Genomic DNA, 15,647 nt, shown 5'->3' on the forward strand with positions numbered 1-15,647 from the left:
TGTACCACCTCGCGCCGACCCCACGAAAGCACTGACCTCGACTCAAGAAACAAAATAGTCACTTCGAGAACACACTCCCACAGAGTAGTGTGAAATGCGAAGGCAGTCCCAGCTAGAAGCGGACCGTCAAGAACATAACGGAGTAACCAATCAGTTTTTATGCTGACCGCATTTGGAAAATGCTGGATTCATTTTTTTTTATACATTATCAATGACGCAAGTTCATTGAAGATCCAATATTTAAATATTAACCTTAAAGGGCAGTAGTCGTCGTGCCGCGCATGTGCGATATTTGTGTTGATTAACATTGCTTTTCCCATAACACAATGCGCTTTTCTAATTAATTCACGAGTACGTGTTTTGCCCTGAGCGCCACTTGCAATAATTACCACCGCCGACTCCTTCGATACCTTCCAAAGTCAAAAAATACACAATTAAAGCTTGGTAGCTTCTCAGTATGTACTCGTTGGTATGCGCAACAGTCATCTCTGTTCATAAGAGACCCACATCTCGCGCATGCGCGGCGCGACGACACGATAAGCAAAACGTTTTCGTTCATACAATGATATATAATCATGCAAACTTGAAAATTTGTTTGCGCCTACATCAATATAATTGTCTAAACTTTTTTTTATAACTACAAAATCATCTAACGATATGGCATTGACCTATTATACCAAACTTTGACATCTTTGACGTTATCATCGCTGATAAAGACGAGAGAGGTAGAAAAACAAAAATGACCATGCAGAACAGTACATGGAATATTGAGTTAACACAATAACACTCGTGAACATTTTAAATACATGTATATTCAAAATCTTATGTTTATGATGCATGTTAATCTACTGGTTTTATCTCTGATTATTTATCATTTATTCTTTCGCCTCTTAACATATCTTCAATACATGTGAACATTTTTCACGTGCGTATCTTGAACGCTCCGTGACCAACAGCATTTTGTCTTCCGCACCAAGGTGATAAAACTGAAAGTATGAAAAATGACCAAAAGAAAAATAGTGTATAATACATGTACACAAACATGGTAACCAGTGGCTGCCAGTTTGGTTCATTCAAAACTAAATGCACGGGAGGACATACCGGCGATTTGGATCCCGGACGTTGATCAACGTTTGCAATAGGACAATACATTCATAGAACAGAATAAAACATATTGGTCAACATGCCTACATTAACCGTTCTTGCGTTAAACACAAAATAATGCTGATGACAATATATAGCGCCCTTGTGCATCGAAGTAGAGAAATGTCTTTACGCATATGAATATTTGTACTTTCATGATAGTTGTTGATACAGCGGAAGTTCAAACTTATGCAAGGCGGATCAGAACTACAGAGAAAATACATATAAATAAGACAACATCTGAGACAATATCGCGAATTCCTCACTAAGGAGTACTATGGCATAACTACTGACTGAGCAAATGTTTATGTTTTAAGTTTAGATTATAGGCACAGAATGAGGTCAATATCCGTTCTCACAAACAAGGTGTCCTCCTCCCTGAGTTGAAAACTTGTATAAACGACCATTTGACAATTTACATGACTTATTCAATATTAGATTCAGACTAATCGATAATAAGGAGTTTTTAAAGGGGAACTAAATAGAGCCTATTTTGGTGTTTGTATTTATCAAGTTATGTATATTGATTATAAATTTGAAAAAAAAATTAAAAAAATGATTATCTTCAGAGTTATGATGATTTAAATATGAGAAACCATAAACCTGCGAAGGACTTCCGTTTGCGCCATCTTGCCATAAAAAACGCCCTCATGAGGTATAAACAGGTAAGGTAACAAAGCATGATGACGAAATAGTATCTGATTAAATATAAGCAACTTAGGGAGCCATAGTTAGCTGGACTGGTGAATTGACTTCTAGTCTAGGTTGTTTCGACTTTTACGTTAATGTTATTTACAAGCATATCAACATACAAACATTATGGATGTGCGATTGATCGAGACAGGCATTTTGTTTTGTTTTTTGTCTAACTGTCTAATAAATGCTGTTTCCAGTACTGCACTGTGCGGCGTGCAAATTATTCAAAGTATGGATGCTGGAGTATGCAATCTTGAGTTCGTAGGGTGGTGGTGGAAACATTTTCGTCCATGTATTCACGGGGCTGCACTGGCAAATCATGGGACAAGTGTCACAGGAACACCAAGCAGATTGTTCACAGACTTCCGTGTAATTTGAAATAAAACTTTCATCCGAACAAGGGGCATCGTCGACGATATACTCTCATCACTCACACTGGACTGATCTGAATCGTCACAGTATACCGTACTTCCCTGATCATAAGCCCGGAGGCAAGAACATGTAAGGGAAAAGTAAGGGATGAGCTTGTACTCGAGGACCAACTCAGAAAAAAATATTTTGTTTTGGGGTTAAACACTGTAACCATCTTGCAAACAACGAAAAATTACCCAAAAGAAATAATCGTTCACCACGCCGGGCTCGGGAAAATAATACTTATTTTTGGAAAAAAATGCGTCATTGATTTGAACGATACTTACAATGAAGAAACAAACATGTTCATAAAAAACACACACATTTTATTACAGTACGATTTACATACCGTCTGAATTTACGGTGACATAACAAGTCATGTCTTTCATTAACCAATCAAAATGATGTGTCGTATGGATGAAATTTTCCGATTATTGACGATGATTTTTTAGCGCAATCCGGAAGTGAATTACCGCAATGTTAAAATGCGATCTGTAGCACTGATTGCAACGAAAAAACGATGATTTTTTTCCCTAAAAACTGGCGATTCGCAACAATTTCCGACATATAAACGACGGTTAATAGTAACCGTGGGTAAACTGAGTGTGGAGGAAGAATTTAAACACCTTTCTCGGTCGCCAACATGTCTCATCGTTCAAACCCTAGGCCTTTCATGATAGTCTCAAAGTAAACCATGCCCGATAACCAGGTACTCGTCTTGACGATCACATTTTTGGCTTTTCGAAGGCTACTACTCAAAGAAATATGAATTACTCCAGAATTGCAACATCGATGTTCATCCTGAGTAAATGACAGAATAGAAACGATGCGAATCACGTTGTGTACGTTCGCCATGCACTCTGAACTTGAAATTAATGCGAGTTTTCTCATAAAACTAAAAGCATGGACCAAACTAACATGCCAATCACGATTATTATGAAATGAAACACACCTTTTACAGGCATATTTTAAAGAATATCGTCGACGCCCAGTAAAAACACTCTGGGCTTATAATCGTGAATGCCCTCAACTCGATAAATACCAAGTAAAAACATAGGGATGGGCTTCATACTCGAGAGGGGCTTGCGATCGGGGAAGTACGGTACTTTAACGCAATTGGGCTTTCACTCTCAGAATACTGTGGTTCAAACGCATAAGGCTCTAACCCAAGTTTTAAAAAGCACATTGTGCATATAAAAGTTGAGTTTATACTAATAGTACACAATGCTTGGCAGCATGAACGGCTATGTACAATGGCGTATACGAATGCGATCAGATACTAAAACGTCATAGCTTTGAAAAGTACCCGGATGTTAAATATGTTCGTTCGTTAATTATTCCCCTCCATGAAAGACCTCCATGGCAAGCACTTCAAATGCCTATCCAAGCTACAGTTATAATTAAAACAAAATTAAACCACAGCAATATTATTTCGAATACAGTTTAGAATATACACAACTATAAATTAAGGCCGCATTTAGGTTCACTTTAACATTACCGGGTTTCATTTTTTTCATTTTCGTAAGTAACTGGTAGTTTCATGATTTTCATATTCCTTGTGGAATTCAATGTTAGTGAATTTGTCTGGTAGAAAAGAAACAATATTTGAACGTAGAAATTAGAAATATTGAATTTCTGGGCACATTTCTTTAATGTCGACACACACATTTTTACAATCAGCAATGTTTTTTTTGTCGTTTACAACGTGCTTCGTGGATTTCGACCTGAGATCGTTTGTCATGAAATGCGGATGTCAATTAAAACATCACAAAAGATCAGTTTGAAAAAAGGTTATGGTACTAGCTTCTAGGAATTACCATAAATGTGAAATCAATTCTACACATTTTAAATAAAGCTGCATATGGCCAACAGTTTTTAATCCCACCGTATATTTTTAACTCCTTACGTTATGAGAAAGCGCAATGAGACCCCTCCCAACATTTATAAGTATTAAAGCCTGATTCAGACGATATGGTGCTGGCACAGTTATTCTAAAATAACGAATATTGGGATGGCGATGACACTTTCACGGAAAATATAGTTTAATGATGTTTAAATAATCAAAGAATAGCAAAAACGGTTACGAGTGAGTCATCAACAGCGATGTGCGTGTGTGATAATGACAGTCCGATTATGTGGTTACATAACCGATGAGGTATTTCGGTGATGATATTGACTCATTGATCATATGTGACTAACAATGAACATTGAATATTGCCTGACACATGTACAGCCACACACTGATTAATACTTGTCTCAATCATGGAAATAAGATGAGCAGCGTGCAGTGGTTCCCCAGCGTCATTCTTCTCACTGGGGACACAGGCCTGATAATTATAGGGAACGAATTACAACCAAATCATGCATCAACTTTAATTTTCTGTCAACAATTCATTGAAAAATACCAGTTTCTATGTTGGTTAGTTCTAAGTGTAGGCAGGTGTGTTTTCAGAATATTTTTTTTCTCAAATGTATTTACGTGAGAAAAAACAATGTAACAGCGTGATATATTAAAGGTCGATGAACACCTGCAACAGATATTCACCAACTAACTGATTATGTATACTAATTGTTCATTTAGACACCTTTGGATTAAATTGTCAGTCGGCATAATAATTAACTATAGTCAGCTATTGTGTCGTTCTTATAGTCTGTTGAATAACTTTTGGACAAATGAAAGACCAATAATTTTGCATTAGTACTATTAGTAATGAAATGGGGCAATTATTAAGCACAGGTTCAAACCATAAACTGCAGAGTAACAAAAGCAATACTCTCGAAGTGTAATCATCATTTTGGGCGTAGTTTCTAAGATATGGTCAATTTTGTAACTCGATATCTGTAACAGCATTATATTGAATGAGTTATTAGCGAAAGGTCTAGAATAATTATATTTCATATCTTGGAATGTAATATAAAGTTAAACAGAAGTCAATTTCTCAATACGCTCGCGATAATAAATTAATCATGATAACAATAACATATATCACGAAACCAAAATGTCAAGTCAAGTCGATCTGCGGGGATTCAATGATTTATTTTTGGTTGTGCCAATTTCTTTCAATTAATTCCATTATGTAACTAACCTTTTGGGGGGGGGACTTGATGTATACTGTGGTACGGCACCCCAAACCTTCGTAGCTACGACATTTTGTCGATAATTTCAAAACAAGATGGCAGATTTGCCTCATATCGTCCACACTCATCAGTAAAACGTGACATTGATTAGATACTAGATATGGCAGTGATATTTTTTTCGCAAGTGATGATCAATACTAAGCCTGGATACTTAAGAACACTGATTGGGACCACTGCGATTATATTATCTACAAATTGGAGACCAAAATATCAAGATGAAAAGTAGATGAGATTGATAACTATCTTTCAAGTATTGAGCAATATTTTGGATCGGTTAGATTATTGCCATATTGATGGTATTACTTTGATTCCTAAAGAAAAAAACATGGCTCATTTTATCAGCAATTTCTATATTACCAACGTCGAAATATTATCCTACTGTATTCACAATGCAGTGGTTTATAGTTTCCTTAGTCAAAATTATGAGATCTTTACGGATTAGACTGAAGTGTAAAATTTTTAAAAAGTTGCATGCGCAACAATGTACAACAATAAGTGCTATGGATTTTAACCTACAGTTTTTCATTATATAGTAATTATTCTGACTGATGTACTCCCAACTTAATATGTATTCATTTGTAATTGTTTTCTCAACAATTATCCGTTTGTTTGGCCATTTTTTTTTCACCCAGTACAAAAAAATTTAAACTGTATGTAAATAAACAACATACTAGGCTGAGTACGAGTACACATCGTAACATGGTGGTCGGATACAAAAACATGACGGTTGCACACAATAAAAAAAACATAAAGTGATAGTTGCACACCATCATAGTCACCTTAGGTCATTAGCAGATACTATTTCCAGTGTCACATATACCATTAATATTTTAATAACATTGCAATGCATTACCAAATAACTATAAGTAAAGTACAAAAAGAGCAGAAAATGCGGGATCACCCTGTTTTCCAATCCCTACAAATATTAAAATTGTCTATACTAAGACCCTGATCACTATCGTTCCTGGTGATATTTTTAGTTGTTAATCTTCTGACTCGACATCCTGCTTTATACAACGAAGCCAACTTGCTCACATAATGACGGCGATGTAGCATTGTGCCGGACTCGCTGAATTTGACGCATATATAAACCACAACACCAACGTTTTGTAGTGAGTTAGTGGGTGAGTAACATGTAGATTGGTTTACACAAGGCAATTCACGTGCCATCGCATCGAGCAACACACGAAGCAATGCATAGCTTGCTGACAACAACATTGATCGCTGTAGCTATTTGGCAGGCGACAGGCGACAATGTTCATGAAAACCATCACCAGAGGCGGTTTCATCAACATCAACGGTTTCATATTGATTGGGGGACACAAATTATATTAAAAACAGAGGCAACTCCGGCAACTACTTTGCCTCGTGCGCTGCCCGATGCATCGCTTCATTATTTGCTATTTATAACATCTCATTTCAAATATCGCAGCTCAACAACAACAATAAGGGGGCACACCCTGCTAGCAATGCTCTATATAATTGTCAAACCGTTTCTATAAATAGCGAAACAAATATATTAAGTTATATAAAACGGTGTTGGAATATTCGTGTATAATTTATAATTATTAACATTTTACAAAACTGTAGTCATTATGTTTCACTGTTGATTGGGGAGTTTGAATAAATTTAAATAAACCACAGTGTTTTGATTAAATCGTGTTCCTTTATCAGTGAGCTGTATGTATATAATAAGTGTCTGGTATATTGTATATTGTGCATTTGCTGTTTAAATGAATTGTTGTTCCCATATAGTAACATCAGAAATAGAGCGACATTGTCTAAAAAAACAAAAACCCATGTGGCAAATTGTCAGAAGTATTTAAATTTGAATTTTTTTTTTTTTTCTAACATTGCACTTAAATACTGACATATTTATCTATTAAACACTCTGAATCAAGAATCTGAGGAGTGATAAAGCTGGCATCATTGCTCATTTTTATAAAATTGCATGTTTCCATGGTAATATGCGAGGTAGGGTATACATTTCAGTCTATGCGACACTAATCTTGAACATCAAATGTCAAACTCATTCGGAATATTCTTGTTTCGTTATGTTCAGTAACAGTACATTAGACTAACCATATGTAATTACCGCTCTCTCAGGTTCGCCTGTGTGACCTTTCACCTCTCGCTGAGTGGGTATTTGCACGGGTAAGTTTTACTATTTGACTGTCGTAATGACACTATTTATTATTGTCCTTCATTTTTAAATCCATATTGTGTTTGAAATATAAGAATTGTTGAGTGATGTTAATTCATTAATTATTTCTTATGTAATATTGTTCAAGGATTTGAATATGATATGACTTATGACTGTGAATTCTATCTTCCATCGCTCTCTGGTCTATTGCCTCAAATAAATAAGGCCAAGATTATTAGATTATTACAACCCAATTTATGAACTACTGTGTGTGTTTTCCCGTACATTGTGTAACACTGCCAGCGAGTCATATGACAAAATATCAAGCATATCAATTTGACTACAACAGAACTGGGACTAACTATGTTATTATATTAGATTTATTTTTTTTTAGTTGTGAATCATGGAGAAAAGTGTCTTTCTAAAGTGAACAAGCGAAAGAATTATTTTTATTTTTGCTAGAGATAATGGACTATACTGTTATTTGGAAGAACAGGCTACAGATACAAACTTTGGCATAGAGTTTGGGTATCAACCTAGAGATGAAACAAACATCTCCTTAGATTGTTAAAAAAAGCTGGTTCTGTTTACTCAAAAATCTTTCAAAATAGGTGGAGGAGGTCTGAGCTTCCACCATTTGACTTTCTCCACCACTGTATATTTTGTGGTCACATTTGTGAACTTTAATGGGACAACAAAAATCACTCTCGATGGAGATGTGTGGTACGCAACTAAACATATTGCACATAATTCACACATCATTTTAGAGACTTGCATTTCACTAGTAGTGGAAGCAGTTATTGATTTGCATGCATCTTATGGGCGTTATCATTATCATTATAACAACCTTTATGGCTCCCATGGCTGTCCAATCTTCAGCATTACACAGCAGTGAAGACTTGGAAACAGATAGCAATGATGAAACATTCTATGAAGTTATAACATAAATGAGGAAAGAATGTAAACAGAAATTTCATTGAACTCTACAAATAATTTTGGTGAAATGTCAAATTACTTTGGTGATAAGCTCCTCAAAGCAGCAGGATAAGATTAGTATTCTAGCATTTTAGGTGGTGAGGATGAGGGAGAATTTTTCATTGGTAGGATTGCAAAGCATATACAAAAACAATTAAATCACTTCGTATTGAAAAGGAGAGTTACTAATGACCAATGCAGATATAGCCAAAGAATATATATGCAAGTGGGACTCATCTTGACGTTTTGGCACTTCAACGTGCAAATGTTAGAAAAATTAATGCTTCCCAACAAGATAACAGGTTTGAATACAACACTTTCTACACTATTGGAGGTTGTACTCGGTACTCGTATTAAGTGGAAAGAATTCATCTAATAAATGAACCAATTTGGAGTTTTGTGTACATATGATGAATTACCGTAGATCAGTAGCACTTGCATAAAAAACATCAATAGTTTTAACATCTGCTGCAGATAACAATGAAAAATTGGTCAAGTAATAGTTGACAAAGTCAGAAAGGTTTGCAGTCTACACATACATTTTCTATACTGCCTTCCAGTTAGGAAACAAACAGTTGACGTCACATAACAGAGGAATAGCGCTGTAAGTAGAAGAGTAAAGTCCTATAGAAAGAGCAATATATTCAGTCCTAAATGTTGCCAATGTAAGTATTGGCTGTAAGAAGGCCTAGAGAAAGGACTATCCTATTTTTGCTGAAGTTATTTGAACGAATATGTGTCCAGCATGAATGGGTTCAACAAAATAATAGGCAGAGGAGAAGGAGGCCACGGTATAAATTTTCTATCTAGAAATGTGTACACATCACTTATCGATAAAACTCGATACCATGATGACAGCAATGGTAGAAGCAGAGAGACTAAAAAGGCAGATGGCACAATATATTATAGTGATCAACAACTGTATGTCAGTACATTTGGGTGTTAATGAACATATGTCGGCAAGGACAAAGTATCCTCAATATTTCTGTGCACTAAGACGTCTTCTAAGACCTATAAAGAATATTTTCCAAGAAGCTCGTGACAAGGATAAGCTGATCTTTAGATTGTCAGGCAAAAACCAGCGGAGCCACTAAGTTGTAGGTAGATGTACTCATCAAACCAGTGTTTCTCATGATTTTATTCTGCAGAGCTGACACTTAAACAAATTGGCCATTACAACTACATACAGTTTGAATCATGATTCCATATTACTTTGATGCAGGACATCGTAACTATGCTTCTTATGGTATTTATTACTTTTGATCATCAGAGACAAGGCCTACAGACATTTGTAGACATCTTCTCCAATGGTGATTGAAACAACCTTCATAAGGATGGGTATGCAAAGGTCTCCAGGGTCTTGTTGGCACCACACTCAAATCAAATGTAACGAAAACCTTGACTTTGAGTTTTTGAGTCATATGTTGCCATCCACAGAAAGATGTTCGAAATGTTCTTCATAAAAAAGAAATGAAGCCTAACATGCTATCAGATGAAGACATTCTGAAATAAGCTTGCTGAATATATTAATTTACTTGACAGTGGCATAGTAAAAGGTATAATCGCACCAAGATGAAGTCAAGATGAAGTCAATGTAGAAATAAACTTGTCGAGAACAGTATGTTGACATATGATACCTTTTGATCAAATGAATTCAACCCTAATATCAGCAAGGAAGTCAAGACAATGCAGTTGATAAAAGAAGCGTATCAGTGTTGGAGCAGTGAAAGTGTATGACACTAATGTAATGTTTACAAGCTTCCGAAAATCAAGTTAATTTAGATGATGTTCAGAAGTAAGAATTAATACTCAATTCTGATGGCAATGTTTGATAGTGAGATTTGCGATTCGCTTAAATGGAAAGCTTTACGACTAATAGTTACATAGGTAGTCATGAAGGTATATAACGAGTCTCATGGTTACTTGATATTCAACAGATTTACGAATGATAGCATTAACTTGCCTTAATCATGGCATGCCGAATTGATTCAAACTATGTTGACTTAAGTTTGTAGTAACTGGTCATGATCATGTTCCAATAGAGTATATGTTCAAATATATGTTCTTCACTGTATGTATATATATATCATGGCATGCCGAATTGATTCAAACTATGTTGACTTAAGTTTGTAGTAACTGGTCATGATCATGTTCCAATAGAGTATATGTTCAAATATATGTTCTTCACTGTATGTATATATATATATTTACCTTTCACCTCTAGATCTGTGTACTAAATGTGTCCTGGTCTAAAACATGCGTTAAGGCATAAATGTTATGCTTGCATACAAAGGTACCTAATATTTATCGGTTTGAGCAAGTCATCAAAGAAAAAAGCCATTTTCTCAAATTGCTCAAATCGATTCTTGATACAGAGTGTCATATCCTGCAAAACCATATAGTGTGTACTCCAGTGCAAGGTCAGTGCCCTTGACTGCCGGGCACAATATGAACACAAACAAGAACAAAATCTAAAAAATATATAATCAGTTCTGCTCAAAAGAAAAAAAATACCAATCCATTGTGAGGTAGAATTACTTTTGTGATTGCTCTTGGTAAGCTCCTTTCTATCGAGTTTACTCACACATTATTGTATAGTGGCTATGCCAATTAAATTGCTATGCGAATTTGCACAAATTGCTATGTCAGTTGGAACTGGTCACACATTTAAAATGTTGATTCAGACCAACTGAAGTCAATGTTGTAGTCCACTTGTTCAAAGCTATCTAAAAGTGCTAGTCCATTCTTCTCAGTGCTTGTTATTCCTAAATAGACTCATTGAGACCGTCATACTGGCATGATATTTTGTATTATATTGCTTCTAAATGACACATATATTTTGTTTCCATAACCCAGGTATGTATCTGAAGACTAAAATCATGACAATTTGAATGGGATATTTCGAAGGCGCTCATAATCTCATAATCACCCATGCTTATTACATTAGTCATATTAAGTAGTGTTCGTCGTAGTTTACCAAGCTATGCATCTCACGCCTTATTGATGTGCCCAAAAAGAGCTTCACGCTTGAGAACGGGGTTCTAGATTGGCGGTGGAATTTCGTTCTTGAAGAGTGAATGTCTTTCATCAATATAGCTTTGCCTTACAAGAGATGGTTGATGAAACTGCTGTTGGTGTAATGAGGAGTGTTAACATCAGCACAATACACTTGCCACCCTGATCATGAAATGATCTCAGATTGTATTTACTCATGTCTCTTGTCTCGAATATCTGCTGTCACTCTTTCTACATGGCAGGTCAAAATCGTTTATCTAAGTTTCACTTTGTCTGCTGTCATATCTACCCTAATGTACTCCACATGATATGAATGGTAGTAAAGACAAGAAAAGTGCAACATTGGAAGCTCAGACAATGCAATATTTGTCTATGTAACCGAAAATAAAATGAAACCGCAATGAATACAGATTTCAAAACACTACAGTTGAAATCACAGGCTTAAAGTGCGGTGGTTGTCGCGCAGCGCGTGTTCGAATTTCATGTAAATAAACAATGTATTTTACACGCGTTGTATACGTCGCTATGAGTCCCATATCGAACAGGACACGGCACGACGACCACCGCCCTTTAACTTTCAATAGATTGAGTTGACTTGTCGAAAGCCCAGATGAACGAATGTGTGAAAGAATAACAGGAAAATAGCATGTAGTAAATGTGCGCCACACTGTCTTGCCATTCCAGTCTATTAGGATGTTACAAATAGTTGTAATTTAACAGTGAATTTATTGTTTCATTTCTATTGTATCACAGTAAGAAATAGTGTACTGTAAAATGAAGCCTCAGACATTCGATCATCCTCCAGATGGTGGATGGGGGTGGTGTGTGTTATTTAGTAGTATGGTGGTTCGCCTATTGGCGTTTGGAACTTTCTCTCTGGCTGGAGTTATCATTCGAGCTCTGCAATCGACCTTGACCGACGATTCTGCCGTAGATATTATTTGGGTGACATCTCTATACTTTGGTTTTTCATTTTTTATGTGTAAGTATATTTAAGTACATTTATATGTGCATTGAATATGCACTAGACAAACATATTTATGAAATAAAGAATAAAGTAAATGTTGTTGCCATCCACACAGGCCCCGTTGGTGCTTATTTCAATGACAGATATAGTACAAGACCTGCCATGGTTATAGGCGCTACTCTGTCAACTGTCGGATTGTTCCTGAGTTTCTTTGCTTCTAATGTGCAGTATCTTTACATATCTTACGGGGTCATGACAGGTAAGGAACATTATAATCAGAGTTTCGCAATTAAAATTTTCCTAATTAACATAACATAACCACACTGAATATCTTGAAGAGTAACGTCAGAACAACCTATCTGTTCGAATGGATTTCATTTAGAGGCGTAAGGATTGTTCTTCCTCTCGTCGAATTGCATATAGTATACAGTGTATAAGTTACCGTGTCACAATAATGATATGATATATACACTATCTCCCTAACAGGTATTGGACATGCTTTTTTGCATACAGCACATTTACCGATTCTTGCAAAATATTTCGACAAACGTTTTGCCTTTGCCACAGGGATTGCTTGTCTCGGAAGTGATTTGGGATATTTCTTGTTCTCTCCTATGATCCAAACGTTTGTTGATAAATATGGATTGCGGGGAGCATTCTTGATAATGTCTGCAATCAACGCACATGCATTTGCTTGTGCCACAGTTATGCGCCCAATCAACGTAATCAGCCAAGACAAAGTAAATCCAAACCCGAACGAGTCAACGAATGGTTGTTGCAAGAAAATAGTTCAACGTCTGGGTTTTCGACTGCACTGTACCCATCATGGTTTTGCTTTGATGATGTTCGCTAATTTTTTCGGAGCTCTGGGTTACTTTAGTTCGCTTTCACTGATCATACCACATGCAGTTGAAATTGGAGTTACGGAGCTAAAAGCAACGTTCTTAGTTGCAACAGTAGGTATTACGAGCATGGCAATTAAAACTATTCAAGGATGGTGTATAGACAGGTATAATATTCGGGCCTTATATATTTTGCCAATACTTACTCTCATATTGGGAGTATCCCAGGTTACAATGGCTGTAGCTACCACTTTCCCCGTGATGGTTGTTTCGTGTGTACTCATTGGAGTTTGCAATGGGATGTACTCGCCTTCACTTTATGTGAGTATAAACGAAATGGTGGGAGCCACAAATTATTCACGCGGACATGGAATTATTTTGTTGTATTTTGGAATTGCAGGCATTATTGGTTCACAAACTGGAGGTAAGAATTTTTCTCTCGAAAATCTAGTAAATCTAAAGAATCCAATATCAGACTTTTTACGCAAATGGTTGCTGTGATCACGTGGGGAAAAGGCACACGAAAGATTGAAACATTATTTAAAGAGCAGTGGTCGTCAAGAAGCAGATGTGCGATATTTGTGTTGATACTCGTTGAGTTCCCCACAAACCAATGCGTTTTTCTAATGAAAATCCTGATTACGCGTTTGAGCTGAGCGTAACGTGCACAAAATTACTGTCCGTGACTCGTTCGATAGCTTGCAATCACAAAAGAAATTACCTAGTTAAAGCTTGGTAACGTATCAATTTGTATTCGTTGGTCTACGCAAAAGTCATAGTCCCATATCTCGAGGAGGATGTGTGGCGCGACGACCACGGCCATTTAAGGTGGAAAATATGTCTCCACGTGATCTCCGCAGATGTGTGCATCTAATCTATATTGTGCTATTGTACCAATCCAAGCAGATAATTTTAATTATCTAATTAACAATTTTGTAATCATATTGTTTTGTCATATGTCGTGTCGACTTATTAAGCCACTCGATTAATACTTAAACACATGCATACTGTGTAGACTATTATGATATTATTTTGAAATTACAGTGTGCATAATAATAAGCTAATTAGCATACGAGTTCATCGTTAACTGTTTATTTTGTATCATCAGTTTATAAAAACAACAACAACAATAACAACAGTTTAATCTATGCCAATTCACATAGTTAATTTGCATCAGTTCACTCAAATTATTTAAACGTGCTTGTAGAGAGTATAAGCATTGTTATTATTACGTTGAAAATCTACGTGGTCAGCCGGTATATAACCTAATACGAGTTCGACACCCATTGTCAAACTGAAGCATAACAATAGTACATTTTGTCCAATTACCCTGTTCGATAAAATACTCTGCACTGTTTGGATTCTTAGAGGCCATTAGCTGTCTAATCAGGTATGAGAATTATCTGGAGCATATATGTACCAAGTTTCATTAAAATCTGGTTCTTGAGATAGCAGTGGGGCAGATATATAGACATATACACAAACACTAAGATCTAATTGATCCTAGATTCTACCCTAACAAAGGCCCTCGCACGCGATAGTCTAAACAGGTACGACGTCAGTTGGTTATCGTTGTTCAATACCAGTATAATATGTACATGTTGATTTGCTTCCACTTCACATGCTATTATTGTGTTGATGCTATTGTGTGTTATGTTTTTCAAGGGTGAATCTAGAACGGTAAAGCTCAATTACCAAAAGTACCATACAGATGCAGCATACTAGTGTCTTATTTGTAATTATGTCTTCACAGGTTGGATATATGATAAAACAGGCAGTTTTAAAGGATTATTTTACTTGGCCGCTGTCTGTAGTGTAGTAAGCGCCTCATCGTACTTCATTGTCGCTGTCAGAGTGTGGAGAAAACAGGCATGTATAGTGGAAAGAGTAACCATATGACTGACGACGAAATGTACAAATCGTTTTTTTTTTCTTCTAAAAACGATAAATATTACGATTGTAATAAAATAATAAATACTAGAAATTTAATTTACATACTGTCACTGAATAATATCATAGTCTAACACAACATCCATAAAAATTATGGCAGTCCCCAACTTTCGGGCATTTCGTTCGTGCTCGTGAATATTCATAAATTAATTATGCAGTGTGATAATCGTCTGCAATAACGCATGAGTGTCAACTGTACAAACTTCACTTACTGATGGGCTACCAAGGGATTTATACAAACCGTGATCAAAGTTCAATCCCAAATAACACAGTACAGCACGATTACTTGTTCATTTCAGTTACGTTTGGCTTCTTATACCAACATGATCCGTTTGATATAGTAATGATTCCTCTGCTTCTGTTCAAT

The 15,647-nt window shown here is 36.1% G+C and overlaps 1 protein-coding gene across 2 annotated transcripts; it reads left to right on the top strand.

The window, feature by feature from the left end:
* Positions 1-6,394: 6,394 nt before the first annotated feature.
* On the top strand, positions 6,395-15,323 carry LOC146746589 (monocarboxylate transporter 12-like). Of its 2 annotated transcripts, XM_085498461.1 has the most exons (7): positions 6,395-6,512; positions 7,495-7,542; positions 12,275-12,503; positions 12,604-12,747; positions 12,975-13,444; positions 13,731-13,754; positions 15,084-15,323. In XM_085498461.1, exons 3-7 carry the CDS (start codon positions 12,296-12,298, stop codon positions 15,147-15,149), a joined length of 912 nt encoding a protein of 303 aa, XP_085354587.1. In that variant the 5' UTR covers positions 6,395-6,512; positions 7,495-7,542; positions 12,275-12,295; the 3' UTR covers positions 15,150-15,323. The 2 variants fall into 2 exon arrangements, with proteins under 2 accessions (XP_085354587.1, XP_085354588.1); XM_085498462.1 differs by lacking the exon at positions 7,495-7,542 and having other exon boundaries at positions 6,431-6,512.
* Positions 15,324-15,647: the final 324 nt, after the last annotated feature.

The sequence above is a fragment of the Saccoglossus kowalevskii genome, chromosome 4, assembly GCF_978046115.1.
Source record: "Saccoglossus kowalevskii chromosome 4, keSacKowa6.1, whole genome shotgun sequence".
Lineage (NCBI taxonomy): Eukaryota > Metazoa > Hemichordata > Enteropneusta > Harrimaniidae > Saccoglossus > Saccoglossus kowalevskii.